This window comes from Vigna umbellata, chromosome 1 (genome assembly GCF_029865625.1).
Source record: "Vigna umbellata cultivar VRB3 chromosome 1, Vumbellata_1.0, whole genome shotgun sequence".
Taxonomy (NCBI): domain Eukaryota; kingdom Viridiplantae; phylum Streptophyta; class Magnoliopsida; order Fabales; family Fabaceae; genus Vigna; species Vigna umbellata.
Window position 1 is genome coordinate 12,121,553 of NC_142165.1, and position 15,598 is coordinate 12,137,150.

At 29.8% G+C, this 15,598-nt stretch overlaps 1 protein-coding gene, 2 long non-coding RNA genes and 1 pseudogene across 3 annotated transcripts; all 4 read right to left on the reverse strand.

Moving 5' to 3' along the window:
* Positions 1 to 2,050: 2,050 nt before the first annotated feature.
* LOC124845461 (non-specific lipid-transfer protein A-like) lies at positions 2,051 to 2,694 on the reverse strand. The gene is made up of 2 exons (XM_047322561.2): positions 2,321 to 2,694; positions 2,051 to 2,229 (listed from the first exon to the last, which is right to left on the reverse strand). The coding sequence occupies exons 1-2, from the start codon at positions 2,668 to 2,670 to the stop codon at positions 2,217 to 2,219; spliced, it is 363 nt and encodes a 120-aa protein (XP_047178517.1). The 5' UTR covers positions 2,671 to 2,694; the 3' UTR covers positions 2,051 to 2,216.
* Positions 2,695 to 6,184: 3,490 nt separating this feature from the next.
* On the reverse strand, positions 6,185 to 8,710 carry LOC148204651 (uncharacterized). Its single transcript, XR_015781631.1, has 2 exons — positions 8,239 to 8,710; positions 6,185 to 6,383 (listed from the first exon to the last, which is right to left on the reverse strand). It is a non-coding gene; the product is annotated as an uncharacterized LOC148204651 (long non-coding RNA).
* Positions 8,711 to 10,904: 2,194 nt separating this feature from the next.
* LOC148204652 (uncharacterized) lies at positions 10,905 to 13,430 on the reverse strand. The gene is made up of 2 exons (XR_015781029.1): positions 12,959 to 13,430; positions 10,905 to 11,103 (listed from the first exon to the last, which is right to left on the reverse strand). It is a non-coding gene; the product is annotated as an uncharacterized LOC148204652 (long non-coding RNA).
* Positions 13,431 to 14,599: 1,169 nt separating this feature from the next.
* LOC124847381 (non-specific lipid-transfer protein A pseudogene) lies at positions 14,600 to 15,152 on the reverse strand (annotated as a pseudogene).
* Positions 15,153 to 15,598: the final 446 nt, after the last annotated feature.

Here is a 15,598-nt window from a genome sequence, read left to right on the forward strand (position 1 = left end):
CAAAGTTTATCACTACCTTTCATGTGTTCAATCTTCTACATTTGTATAAATAAAAAAAAAGAAGAAAAAGAAATAGAACGAAAGAATAAGGAGAGCGGAGGAAGAAGATGAACCAGATCGAGATATTTATCGACAATTTTTCTGTCAGTAATTAATAGATCAACATCATGTTAACGACGATTTATCGTTAATATTTTTCTGTCAATAATTAAATACCATACTCTGAAAAATGGATACCAACAATATATATAAATATGTCTATTCAATAATCATTTAATTTCAACACAAATTCTTGTTCCACAAAAGTTCAGCAAAACAATCTTATTTTTTTTTTCATGAAACGGAAAGGAAGTTCTAATTATAATCCAGCATTTTCAATGTCCCATTTCATCTCAAAACTCTTGCTTAAAGAGAGATCCTGGAAAAGAAAATATGTGAACAAAAATAAAATAATAATGATGAGAACAAAAATAATAATTTCACTAGTACATTAAGACGAAATGACACCGGTTAAATTTGTTTATAGGCACCGGTTCTACAACCGGTGCATATACAAACGAGGTAAAAAAAGGTAAGTTTTATGCCTCGGTTATGAACCGAGTTAAAATAAATAGGATTATGCCTCGGTTTTTAAGTAACCGAGGCAGTAACTTGTTTTTTTTTTAATTTTTTCAACCATCCTCGACCAACCCAGAGCTGGTAAATGGCCATCCTCAACCAACCCAGAGCCTGTTTCATCGCACAGGAAGAAGAACAACACACAGCAACATTTCAGAAATTCCAACATACACCACAAAGCAATACACAACACTCACACCTTCATTGCACAGTATACAACATCATCAACAAAAGAGAAGCTTCGGAGGCATCGGCGTGCCCCAGATCCTGACGGTATCAGAGGCATCGGCGGAGGCGACCCACTCGTCGTTGGGGGAGAAAGGCATGATGGTGGCCGAGGCGGAGGCGACCCACTCGCCGTTGGGGGAGAAACGCACGATGGTGGCTGTGGCGAAGTCGACCCACTCGCTGTTGGGGGAGAAACGCGCGATGGTGGCGGAGGCGGAGGCGAACCACTCGCTGTTGCGCACGATGGTGGCCGAGGAGACGATGGGCGACCAATTGGGATTTTCTGATTTAGGGTTCCATGGCGCGATGGGCGATGGTTGGCCGAGGAAACGATGGGCGATGGTGGCCGAGGAGACGATGGGCGACCCACTCGTGCATCTGATTCGATTGAACAACGACCAATTGGGATTTTCTGATTTAGGGTTCCATGGCACGATTATGGTGGCACCAACGACGATGACAGTGGGCGACGACAGCAACGACTACAAAGGTGAGAGCGGCAGCGACGAAGGACGAAGCGAACGACACCGACGAAGGACTCGCAACGGCGACGTTGGTGGAGGCAGCCCTTGGGGAGAACAACGGTGGTGACGGCAAAGACGAAGCAGCAACGCGAAGAAGAAGAACTGAAGAAGCAATGAAGAAATGAACAGCAGTGGCAACACGAAGAGAAACAAGAAGAAGCAGAACCGGAGCGTGAGAAGAAATGAACCAACTCTGAGAATTTTGAAGCCTATATGCTTCGGTTAGGAAGGAACCGAAGCTGAAGATCGTTTTGTTCAGGCTTTATGCCTCGGGTCTAAGTTGACTGAGGTGTTAGCTCAAGCTTTCTGCCTCGGGTCTGCAGGCAACCGAGGTAGTATCACCTTTTCGTAAAGTTGTCAGTCCAAATTCTGAACTCGTATCACCTTTTCATGAAGCTGTCAGCTTTTAGGCACCGACTATGCTTCGGTTTTGTGTGCAACCGAGGTTGTATCTAGGTTTTGCACCGGTTCAGCGTGCAACTGAATTATATAAGATCGGCTTTATTACAAACCTGCCATCGCCTTGTGATAGACAGCGGTTTGATGTCAAATGAAGTATAATGTGCGAGTTTAAAAGCCAATATTGTACTGGTGTTTAATTTTAATTATTTTGTTCAAGCTGGCGAATCTCATGAAACCATACATCATAATTAAATACCATACTCCGAAAAATGGATACCAACAATATATATAACTATGTCTATTCAATAATCATTTAATTTCAACACAAATTCTTGTTCCACAAGAGTTCAGGAAAACAATCTTATTTTTTTTCATGAAAAAGGAAAGGATGTTCCAAGCATATTCCACATTTTCAATGTCCCATTTCATCCTCAAAACTCTAGCTCAAAGAGAGATCCTGAAAAAAAAATGTGAACAAAAATAAAAGAACAATGAGAACTATGAGTATGTATAAATTAAGAAAAATATAAATAAAAAAAGAATCTTACGTGTTACAGTCGATGTCTTTGGTGAGGGGAAAACCGACGTCAACGTTACATAGTTTAGGAAGTTGAACGGCTCTATCTTTGTCAAGATTAGGAACTTCACCGACGGCTGCCGTGAGACATAGACATGCCTCACGAAGTTCAGGTTTTGTAGGTGCTGAAGCTCTCACATTGCTCACTGCATTACAACAAGCAGTTGAAGGGCTATCTTGACTGCTCGTCAGAAAAGGTAAGCATGCCAACAATGAAAGTTTTGCCTCCACACAGCTGAATCCATTCACTGGCTTCATGGCTGCAACTGTGAGAATTAACAAAACTCCCAAACCAAAAACTGATGTTGACACTCTCTTCATTTTTACTTTCTTTTTCTTTCACTCTTTTTTATTTCGATTTTGATGGATACAACACTCTCCAAAATCTTACATTTATACTGCTGTGTGTGACCTACGTTAATGACTTAATTAAACATATAAAGAAAATTTTAATAAATTATTACTTTTTAAAAAATTTGATTAAAAATAATACCAAGATCTCTTTAATCCGTGACTTATGATTTCAAATTTATTGTTAGTATCTTAACTCTTAACTCATAGGTCCGGCTACATCCACTCCATAAACTTACTATTTATATTATCTAAGAGATATTATAAGATAACCATTTTAATAAATGATGTCTTTTTTAAAATAAAATTAGGATTTTTCAAGTAAAATTTATTTAAAATACAATTAAATAAAAAGAATATAAAAAAGGCTAGTTTTAGATAACTAAAATTTCATGCTACCCTTCTTCCAGATAAAAATCTTACATTAACTACTGGATTAAATATATAAAGAAAAAAATTAATAAATAATTTTTTTATTATTGTTTTATGATATAAATGATTTTATTAAAGAAAAAATAAATGTATAAAGAAAAAAAATTAATAAATTTATTACTTTTTAAACTTTCTAATTAAAAATAATATCAAGATATATCTTATTTTCAAGTTTAAAAACTTATTATAGTGTCTAAACTTATTATCTTAGTTATTATAAGACAACCTTTTGCATAAAAGATGGTTCCTTTAAAATAAAATAACGATTTTTCAAGTAAAATTAGACGAATTTCTAAGTAAAACTTATTTAAAATATAATTAAATAAAAACAACCTTACTATAATTAAAATATCAATAATTCTATTTATAATTAAAATTTATTAGAACCCTTCCTCCAAAATTAATTAATTAATTATATTTAAAGTTATCATTACATTCCTTAAATAATGCCATCTTACCTTATCATCTCTCTTTCTTTTTTCTTTTTTTCCTTTTCTTTTTTTCTATTTTATCTTCATAAGATTCCTTAAAAACATACTTTTTTTTATTATATATATCTCTTTCTTTTTTCTTTTTTTCCTTTTCTTTTTTTCTATTTTATCTTCACAAGATTCCTTAAAAACATATTTTTTTATTATATACATCAACAAATAAATAAACGATTGTTTTTATCGTCCTGCTAATAATTTTATCTATTAGATATAGAAAATAACAAATGTTTTTCAAATTTCTAAAGGCATTGTTTTGCAAATAATAAATATTTATAACACATTTTATCCAAGATATTTTTATCATCCCTAATTATTTAAGTTAACACAAATTCATTGTATATTACAAGCTCACGTTTCTTAACACAAGTAAGCAAATGAAGGAACAAAATATCATACATATAACAGGAAAAAAAAAATAAAGATTTAATTAAAAATATAAAATTTATGAATGCCTAATTAAAATGATAATAAAAGTTTAATTAAAAATAGTCAAATTTATCATAAATTTAAAAATTATTTAAATTCATTTTTTAAGTCCGTAAAAATGGTTAAATATAAGTTATAAATTATGAATATTTATTGTTCATAATACTCTTTTTGTTTCAAAGTCATTGAATTGAATTTATGGTTGTTTGGAGCATTTAATTTTTCATATTTATTGTGCGAAACTTTTGCATATGGTGTAATAAATTTTAGTTTTACTTTTAAAATTACAAAAATAAATGTTTTTAATGTTCATAATTAATTATCATTAAAATGATTATAAATCTAAATATTTAATAAAAGGAAGTTAAGTCTAAGTCAAACGTTAAGTCTACATAATTCATATTGAATGTTAAGTTATTAAGTAGAGCTGTCAAAACGGGTAACCAGTTCAATTTGGTTCGTTTCACCACGGGTTGGTGAGTTAGTGAGCCAACCCAACTCGGTTTACTTATTAGCAAGCTAAAAAATTTTGAACTCGATCCGACCTGTTGAAGGGTTAAACGGGTTGACTCACTAGTTAATTTAATTATAAGATTTTCTTCTAAATAAAAAATTACAATTTTTTCAATTCAAATTTAAATAAACATCATACTAAAATGATGTTAAACTTCAAAAACAATTAAAAAAATATCATACAATCCAAAAGTAATCCAAAAACATTGAGAAAAGACGAACAAATAAGTTTCTAATATTGATAATTTTTGTATCACTTGTCCATTTATAATATTAGAGTCTTGAATAGATAAATCTATAATATTTTTCTCTCTTGAAATATTTTTTTTATCACTATCTACAATATAATTAAAAAATGTTAACTAATAATATTGAAACACAAAAATAATAAATAATTAATTAAATTATGTGGATTGGTGAGCCTATCCGGCTCATCACATGTTCAACCCGGTGAACCGGGTTGAATACTAATCTGTATAAAAAAAGTTATATTTTTTCAAACACAACTCGGCTCACTACGGATTTAAATCGATTACAATTCATTTTGACAGCACTAATTTTGATTCATATTTAACATTAAAAAAAACCTTACTTATTTTTGAGTTTTACTTTTATTTGTGCAGTCGGTGTGTCGAGCTTACGAGTATGCATGAAAGGGTTCATGGGTGTAGGTGTTGGTGAATAGGTAGGTGGGGGTGGAGATAGGGATGGGGTGTAGGGTTTGTGTGTGCGCGCGTATACACACGTGTGTGATTGTTTGTGTGTATGAACGTGTGAAGTTTATGATTAATATTAATTATAACAAAATATTCTTCAAACACAAATATTTTTTTATAAAACATTCTAAACTCTAAATAAAATATAATTATACAACTTATATATAAGTAGAGGCATTATGTCATGTGATGTAATTATTAATTGATCTTCACCTTTCCTACAATCATATCTTGTAAATGAATTTATATTCAATAAATTTAGAGTAAAATTGAAATTTATTTTTTTCCAAATTTTGATATATTTTAATCTTTAAATTTTAAAAATGAATGAATATAATCATTATAACCCAATTGCACTAAGTTTTTTTATGTTTCAAGTAGTATTTTGATTTTACGTTAAATTATTTACATTGATACAATATAACTTAAATGTCAACCATTGAAATGTCGTTTAACAAAAAAACAAAATTGGCATAATTAGGTTAAGAGAAATATGTCCATTCATTTTAAAATTTTGAAGTCTGAAAATCAAAATTTCGGACAAATTATTATTTTTAGACCAAATTTAAATACTAAAAATATATTTGATCAATAAATTTATTTACATTTGATTTTCTTTGTTTCATGCTTAATTTTTCTTTATGTACATAAATAAATGAATTTATTAGTTGAACATAATTATTAAAATATTAGGAAATATAATTAAAGAAAACACTAGTCATACAATTTTGATCCGTATTCATATATTGAAAACTCTATTTTCATTAGTCATGCAATGTGATTCTTACTTATCTTTTTTATTAAAGACAAGGTCTAATTCTCTGTATGCAAACACATTATCAAAAAAAAGTCATATTTTAGTAAAATCATCATTATTAAGGTCAATTACTGTAACATCCCAATATCTCACACTGGATAATTCATAATTTATATATTGTAACATTACATTTACGGTAATATCCCGTAATCTCACACTTATAAATTCACCGTTGATATATTTTAAACTCAGATTTCAACTATAAACTCCTAAATATAACTTGAATTCTTCTAACTTATTCTTCGATCTCTTTCTTCCTTGGTATTGTTTCAGACGACATTCCTTCATCTGCTCCCGTATAACGAATTATACGATCATCGCACATACCCAAACAAAACAAACACAAACAAGTAGGGTGAGCTAACATGCAACAAATCATTTATAAAACATATATAATTACCTTGATATAAACATCATATAATAATTATGTTCGACACTCTCATACCACAATTCCTATTAGACACTCGTCTCACAATACCCAATAGACACCACAATACCCAATAGACACTCATCCGGATGATAAGTTGATGAGCGGTCACGGGAGGTTATGCACTTGTAATGACTTCTACTTCTTCTTTTTTTTTCTTTCTCTCTTTTTTTTTTATATACAAATACACTTTCAAAATACTTCATACCATTCACAAGGTTAATCCCCTCACTATGTCCAAAACCGGCACATAGACCAGGACCTCCTGCTCCTCTCACCACATAATTCATCCCTCTCTACTTGAGAATAGATGATTATTAGAGTATCAGGATAACCTCCAACTACGGGACCCTCAACATCAACATATACACAAATACCATAACATTTACTTAATCTCTCCACAAGACTCATACCATACTAATATTCCTCAACTCACATTATACCCCTACAAAATCTCCCCATACTACTCATAACATGTTCAGATGCATAAATTCAAATGCAGTATAATAAAATACAATTATCGCATAAATCACAATTATAATTCATAATTTCATATCTACCACAATAACATGAATTAATCAAACATTTTCATTCCAACAACATATATTGCATAATAATTTAACAGTACAAAATCTGTTCAATAGGATTTAAGTTAAAAACTTGTCGAGTAGACTTCCAGGAAAGAGAGGTGCGTCACAATGGACAACTTAAGTACCAAATCTTTCCTTAGCCAAAGCGTTCCTCAACTAGTTTTTAACAAATTTCTTATTTACAGATTTAAAACAACAGCATATAATATTAACACCGAAATTTAATATAGATATCAAAAAATAGAAATTAAGCAATATTAAGATCCCTGAGAAGATACGAAATTAATATCTCTAAATCTGTAACTCCGATTTCAAATCTGATTGGTCACAATAATTCACTATTTGTTATAAACTACATATTAAAATTTCAGGTTGATCCAACGGTTAACTAGATAGATATTGAGGTTTTACCGAGGTAACTCAAGTGCAGAATTTTAAGTGGTTTTCGGTTATACTCAAAATGCGAAACTAATTTCCCTAATCACAGACATTTAATTACAAATCTGAACGGTCAAAATGACTTAATATGTCTTATGAATTACATACTAAATTTTGGGCTCAATCTAACGGTAGATGAAATATATATGAAATTTGTACCATGATAGCTTAAGAACAACAATACAGTGTTCATCCGATTGTTTCACCCTTTCGAAATTTCTTTCTCTAAACATAGACCTTCAATTACAAATCCGATCGGTCAAATTGTATTAATATGTCCTAAGAATCATATATCAAATTTTGAGGTTGATCTAACGGTTAAATAGGTCAAAATCTATATTTTTACCGAGACAACTTAGTAACAGAACTATAGGGTGACTAATTTACTCAAACTTGCAGTATTTATTTCTCCAAGTACAGACTTCTATTTTCAAATCCGAACGGTCAAAGTTTAGTAATAGGTCTTAGGATTCACATACTAAAATTTTAGCTAAATCCAACGGTGAAAACAATTAATAGAAAATTTTCACAACAGTAACTCGAAAATAAGAAATTATAATAATGAAAACTAAATTTATATAAGTGAATAGATAACTACCATTACCAAAATTTTAACATACTCATAACTCATATTCATTATCATAACATGGATAAAAAAATCATAAACAAGAAGGATTAGCTCCCCTACCTCTATTCCAGACTTAATCTCCTGCTCCGAATTTGTTTCCCTGAAACCCTTCAGAACCTCTACTCTTCTTGCAACTAAAAATTTCTCCCTAACTCTTTCTTCTCTATTTCTCAAGCTCTCACTTGATTCCTCTTTTCTTGGTGCAAAATACCCTTCCCTCCCATGGCTATTTATAGTAAAAAAAATTTACTATTCATTAATATTTTAATATTATTTATTATTTTAATATTATTTAAAAATAATATTTCAATCATTTTCTCACCAAATCTGATCCTAATTTCTACCTACTACTTTCTTCCATGCTAAGGAATCTTAATGCTGAAAATTTATTTTTACTATTTACTTTTTACTATTTACTATTTACTTTTTACTATTCCATTTAAAAAATTTTACTAAATAAGTTACCAAAAATTTGAACCTCTCCTTCTAAAATTACTATAATTTTATATCCAAAATTTACAATTTTCTATCCATTAAAATTATTATTACTAATAAAATACTAAAATTTACTACTATAAATATATATATATATATATATATATATATATATATATATTTTTTTTTTATGGGTCTTACATTCTCCCCAACACAAAAAATTTTCGTCCTCGAAAATTCAAAAATTCGAAATAAAGTTATGATTATTTCACCTTATCTCCTAGTTTCCTTGTAAATTCATTTACTCTACGTATTTTGTGCATCAAATTTCTAGCATGTCAAATTTGAAATGTATTCACGAAAAAATTAAAATCATAAACCTTCAAAACACTTTTACTTGACACTTTTAGCCCCATGAAAACCACCATTAAACATACCTCACTAGTCTCAAAATAATTCATTAATGTTTTAAAAGAACTCATCACTCATAAACTATTAATCACAAGATTTCATAAAACTTTTCATTCCTACTATAACAAGAAAGAAATTCTCCTTATAGATCCCTATTTAAGACTTCCATGACCCCATTAAACTCTAAGAATCATTTTTTTTTTTTTCCGTAACAACTTTCCATTATTTAATACAGTTTCTACTCCTAGAAATTGTACGCCTCCAAAAGCCACTTATGTTTACCAAAATTTTATACTAGATTGCTCCACCTTACCCTATACTTCTATTTTCCGTAAAATTTCTAATTACTCTGATGATTACACGGAGTCCAAAACACTATTACTAAACAATTCATCCTTATGTTTTCTTTTCTATACCCATTTAACAAGGACTTGTCCAAAAATAATACTTATTTTGAGTATGCTTTATAACATCCATAGAAACTCTTCCACACTTAAGATTATGCATCATTTCCTTCACTCGTCCTTGATGAACTTATCTGATTCTCGGTAATATTGCATTCACCCTTAACTACACTTAATGTTCAACAATCAACTCACAATTCTTGAAGACCATAAACTTCTAAAAACATATTGTAACATGACCAAACTATCCTTTCGATCATACCCTAGACTGCAATATCTATCCTTCACTTGCATTGGTCAGACATCCCTAAAATACTCATCCTCATCCTTTACATCACCATTGAGGTTTGAATACTACCACATAAATATACCTGATGAAATTTCTCCAATCACAACCTACAACTTCTTAATTATTCCGAATTCCCTAATCACATTAGTATTGCAACCCTCCTTTTTATCCATTTCCAAACTCTTCTTCTTCCTTATCTTGCCATGTTCATAATAATATCAATTCAACCTACACTACCTCTACTAACTATAATAAATTTTACAACCATAAATCATGACATTTTAATCCTATACCAAATATTTGTATAAGTCGAAAGCCAAAATTTTCGTACTTGGATTTTCTCCACTACTCCTCATACCAAAATCATATATTCTCAAATCTTATCTCTAATACATTTACTAAAAAAAAATCTAACCATCTCCTTTTAATAATCTATTTAGCTTAGAATCCTTCCAATACTTCATTCTTCTCTAAAGACCTCTTGTTCTCTTAACTTATAGATTTCTCCTCCTATTAAACTTTCTCATCTACTCTTCTTTGTCTAATATTTGATTTATTCTTAATCTACTTTAGTATTCCTATCCCTTTTTATTTTAAACTTTATCTTCAATTCTTCCACCATTTTCTTTCTTCAGATTCCAATCATCACTAATACATCAATCCATGTTACCAATCTCACACAATGCCACTCTGTTTCTCATCAATACTTCCTTCTCTTCTGACTTCTAACGTTACTGATATACTAAACCAAACTGATTTCTCAAATCTTGCCACATTCATGCTTATCCAAAGCTTCTCTTAATCTAGCCTTTGAACTCAACTCCTTTTTGTGAAACGTAAGATATCTCATCTATTAATTTTGTTCTAGAAACTTCTAAAAATTTACTTCTAAACACCAACATCTTCACTCATCCATTGAAACTTAAACTCTAGTATTATATTTCCCTATCAAGGCTTTAACTAATTCTAATATCTTTCCTCAAACCCTCAGAATTAAGAAAGGAAAATCATCTATGGTAAAAGTCATGAGTAGTTAGACACAATACTCTACTATCTAGATTTGGAGGAAATGGTAAATTATACCATTTAGACTCAATTCTTCACAGAGAAGACACGGAAGACCCACAACACAGAGGTCATCCTAAGGACGAACTGCTCTGATACCATTAATGTAACATCCCAATATCTCACACTGGATAATTCATAATTTATATATTGTAACATTACATTTACGGTAATATCCCGTAATCTCACACTTATAAATTCACCGTTGATATATTTTAAACTCAGATTTCAACTATAAACTCCTAAATATAACTTGAATTCTTCTAACTTATTCTTCGATCTCTTTCTTCCTTGGTATTGTTTCAGACGACATTCCTTCATCTGCTCCCGTATAACGAATTATACGATCATCGCACATACCCAAACAAAACAAACACAAACAAGTAGGGTGAGCTAACATGCAACAAATCATTTATAAAACATATATAATTACCTTGATATAAACATCATATAATAATTATGTTCGACACTCTCATACCACAATTCCTATTAGACACTCGTCTCACAATACCCAATAGACACCACAATACCCAATAGACACTCATCCGGATGATAAGTTGATGAGCGGTCACGGGAGGTTATGCACTTGTAATGACTTCTACTTCTTCTTTTTTTTTCTTTCTCTCTTTTTTTTTTATATACAAATACACTTTCAAAATACTTCATACCATTCACAAGGTTAATCCCCTCACTATGTCCAAAACCGGCACATAGACCAGGACCTCCTGCTCCTCTCACCACATAATTCATCCCTCTCTACTTGAGAATAGATGATTATTAGAGTATCAGGATAACCTCCAACTACGGGACCCTCAACATCAACATATACACAAATACCATAACATTTACTTAATCTCTCCACAAGACTCATACCATACTAATATTCCTCAACTCACATTATACCCCTACAAAATCTCCCCATACTACTCATAACATGTTCAGATGCATAAATTCAAATGCAGTATAATAAAATACAATTATCGCATAAATCACAATTATAATTCATAATTTCATATCTACCACAATAACATGAATTAATCAAACATTTTCATTCCAACAACATATATTGCATAATAATTTAACAGTACAAAATCTGTTCAATAGGATTTAAGTTAAAAACTTGTCGAGTAGACTTCCAGGAAAGAGAGGTGCGTCACAATGGACAACTTAAGTACCAAATCTTTCCTTAGCCAAAGCGTTCCTCAACTAGTTTTTAACAAATTTCTTATTTACAGATTTAAAACAACAGCATATAATATTAACACCGAAATTTAATATAGATATCAAAAAATAGAAATTAAGCAATATTAAGATCCCTGAGAAGATACGAAATTAATATCTCTAAATCTGTAACTCCGATTTCAAATCTGATTGGTCACAATAATTCACTATTTGTTATAAACTACATATTAAAATTTCAGGTTGATCCAACGGTTAACTAGATAGATATTGAGGTTTTACCGAGGTAACTCAAGTGCAGAATTTTAAGTGGTTTTCGGTTATACTCAAAATGCGAAACTAATTTCCCTAATCACAGACATTTAATTACAAATCTGAACGGTCAAAATGACTTAATATGTCTTATGAATTACATACTAAATTTTGGGCTCAATCTAACGGTAGATGAAATATATATGAAATTTGTACCATGATAGCTTAAGAACAACAATACAGTGTTCATCCGATTGTTTCACCCTTTCGAAATTTCTTTCTCTAAACATAGACCTTCAATTACAAATCCGATCGGTCAAATTGTATTAATATGTCCTAAGAATCATATATCAAATTTTGAGGTTGATCTAACGGTTAAATAGGTCAAAATCTATATTTTTACCGAGACAACTTAGTAACAGAACTATAGGGTGACTAATTTACTCAAACTTGCAGTATTTATTTCTCCAAGTACAGACTTCTACTTTCAAATCCGAACGGTCAAAGTTTAGTAATAGGTCTTAGGATTCACATACTAAAATTTTAGCTAAATCCAACGGTGAAAACAATTAATAGAAAATTTTCACAACAGTAACTCGAAAATAAGAAATTATAATAATGAAAACTAAATTTATATAAGTGAATAGATAACTACCATTACCAAAATTTTAACATACTCATAACTCATATTCATTATCATAACATGGATAAAAAAATCATAAACAAGAAGGATTAGCTCCCCTACCTCTATTCCAGACTTAATCTCCTGCTCCGAATTTGTTTCCCTGAAACCCTTCAGAACCTCTACTCTTCTTGCAACTAAAAATTTCTCCCTAACTCTTTCTTCTCTATTTCTCAAGCTCTCACTTGATTCCTCTTTTCTTGGTGCAAAATACCCTTCCCTCCCATGGCTATTTATAGTAAAAAAAATTTACTATTCATTAATATTTTAATATTATTTATTATTTTAATATTATTTAAAAATAATATTTCAATCATTTTCTCACCAAATCTGATCCTAATTTCTACCTACTACTTTCTTCCATGCTAAGGAATCTTAATGCTGAAAATTTATTTTTACTATTTACTTTTTACTATTTACTATTTACTTTTTACTATTCCATTTAAAAAATTTTACTAAATAAGTTACCAAAAATTTGAACCTCTCCTTCTAAAATTACTATAATTTTATATCCAAAATTTACAATTTTCTATCCATTAAAATTATTATTACTAATAAAATACTAAAATTTACTACTATAAATATATATATATATATATATATATATATATATATATATATATATATATATATATATATTTTTTTTTTTATGGGTCTTACAATTACCGTACATTTGATTTATTGTTTACTTTGAAAGTTTATCGATCACGATTTATTCTTAAAAGACACGTCAAAATATATACATTAAACAACATAAAAATAAAATTCCACTAAATTTAAGGTCTTTTTCTCCACATGCAAACACACTATTAAAAACCAGTTTTTAGTAAAATCACCGTACATCCTAGATATACATGTTTAACACAAAAAATGCAAGAAAATAAAATTCTATTAAATTTAAGGTCCTATTCTCTATGTACAAAGGTATTATTCACTTTATAAATTTGTCCGTCGATTTTGTTCTCAATCTACAAACACTCAAAAGCCATTCTTTTAATAAAATCACCATACATATGATGTATACATGTTGAACAACACAAAATGCAAGAAAATCAAATTCCATCAAATTTAAGATTTTATTTCCTATATATAAAAGTATTATCCACTTTGAAAGTTTGCCTCTCACGATTTTGCTTTAAAAAACATCCAAGACAATGAAATGAAGTGAGAGTATTTAAACAACTTCAAGTCTCCACTTCTATATAATATGAAACTATATATTGAATGTGATAGCTAAAAAAACAATTAAACATACATATATTTTCAACCAACCAAGTAAGGTCAGATTGTGTTCGATTAAGATGACTTAGCAATGAATAATTAATTTAGTCACAACACCATATTTTTAACATTTACTCTTAGGAACTAAGATATAAATTAATCTCTATAATTACAAAATTTAATTTTTATGTTGAATTTGATACGATCGGTCATATTTTGTATGCATTTTGTATTTTTGTTTATTTTAATAAATTTTTATATAATAATAAATAATTAAAATTCATAATAATCTTAAGTTATTTTGAAGAGTTCATTTCAATAGTTAATTTTGATTATTCTGTTTAAGCTGGCGAATATCAAACATTTACATCATAATTAAATGCCAAGAGAATCTACGAAGAAATGGATACCAACAACAGATATATCTATTCAATAATCATTTACTTTCAACACAAATTCTTGTTCCACACAAGTTCAGCAAAACAATCTTTTTTTTTTTTTTTCATGAAAAGGAATGGAAGTTCAAAGCATAATCCAGTATTTTCAATGTCCCATTTCATCCTCAAAACTCTTGCTTAAAGAGAGATCCTGGAAAAAAAAATGTGAACAAAAATAAAAGAATAATGAGAACTATGAGAATGTATAAATTAAGAAAAATATAAATAAAAAAGAAATCTTACGTGTTACAGTCGATGTCCTTGGTGAGAGGAAAACCGACATCAACGTTACATAGTTTAGGAAGTTGAACGGCTCTATCTTTGTCAAGATTAGGAACTTCACCGACGGCTGCCGTGAGACATAGACATGCCTCACGAAGTTCAGGTTTTGTAGGTGCTGAAGCTCTCACATTGCTCACTGCATTACAACAAGCAGTTGAAGGGCTATCTTGACTGCTCGTCAGAAAAGGTAAGCATGCCAACAATGAAAGTTTTGCCTCCACACAGCTGAATCCATTCACTGGCTTCATGGCTGCAACTGTGAGAAGTAACAAAACTCCCAAACCAAAAACTGACGTTGACACTCTCTTCATTTTTACTTTCTTTTTCTTTCAATCTTGTTTTTATTTCGATTTTGATGGATACAACACTCTCCAAAATCTTACATTTATACTGTTGTGTATGACCTATGTTAATAACTTAATTAAACGCAAAAAGAAATAATTTAATAAATTTATTACTTTTTAAAAAATTTAATTAAAAATAATACCAAGATCTCTAATCTAAGTGACTTTTGATTTCAAATTTATTGTTAGTATCTTGGCTCTTAACTCATACGTCCGGGTACATCCACTTCATAAACTTACTATATATATTATCTAAAGAGAAATTATAAGATAACCCTTTTAATAAATGATGATTTTTTTAAAATAAAATTGAGATTTTTCAACTAAAATTTATTTAAAATATAATTAAATAAAAAGAATATAAAAAAGCTAATTTTTTGAAATTATTTTCGAATAAAACTAAGGATGTGTTTTACGAA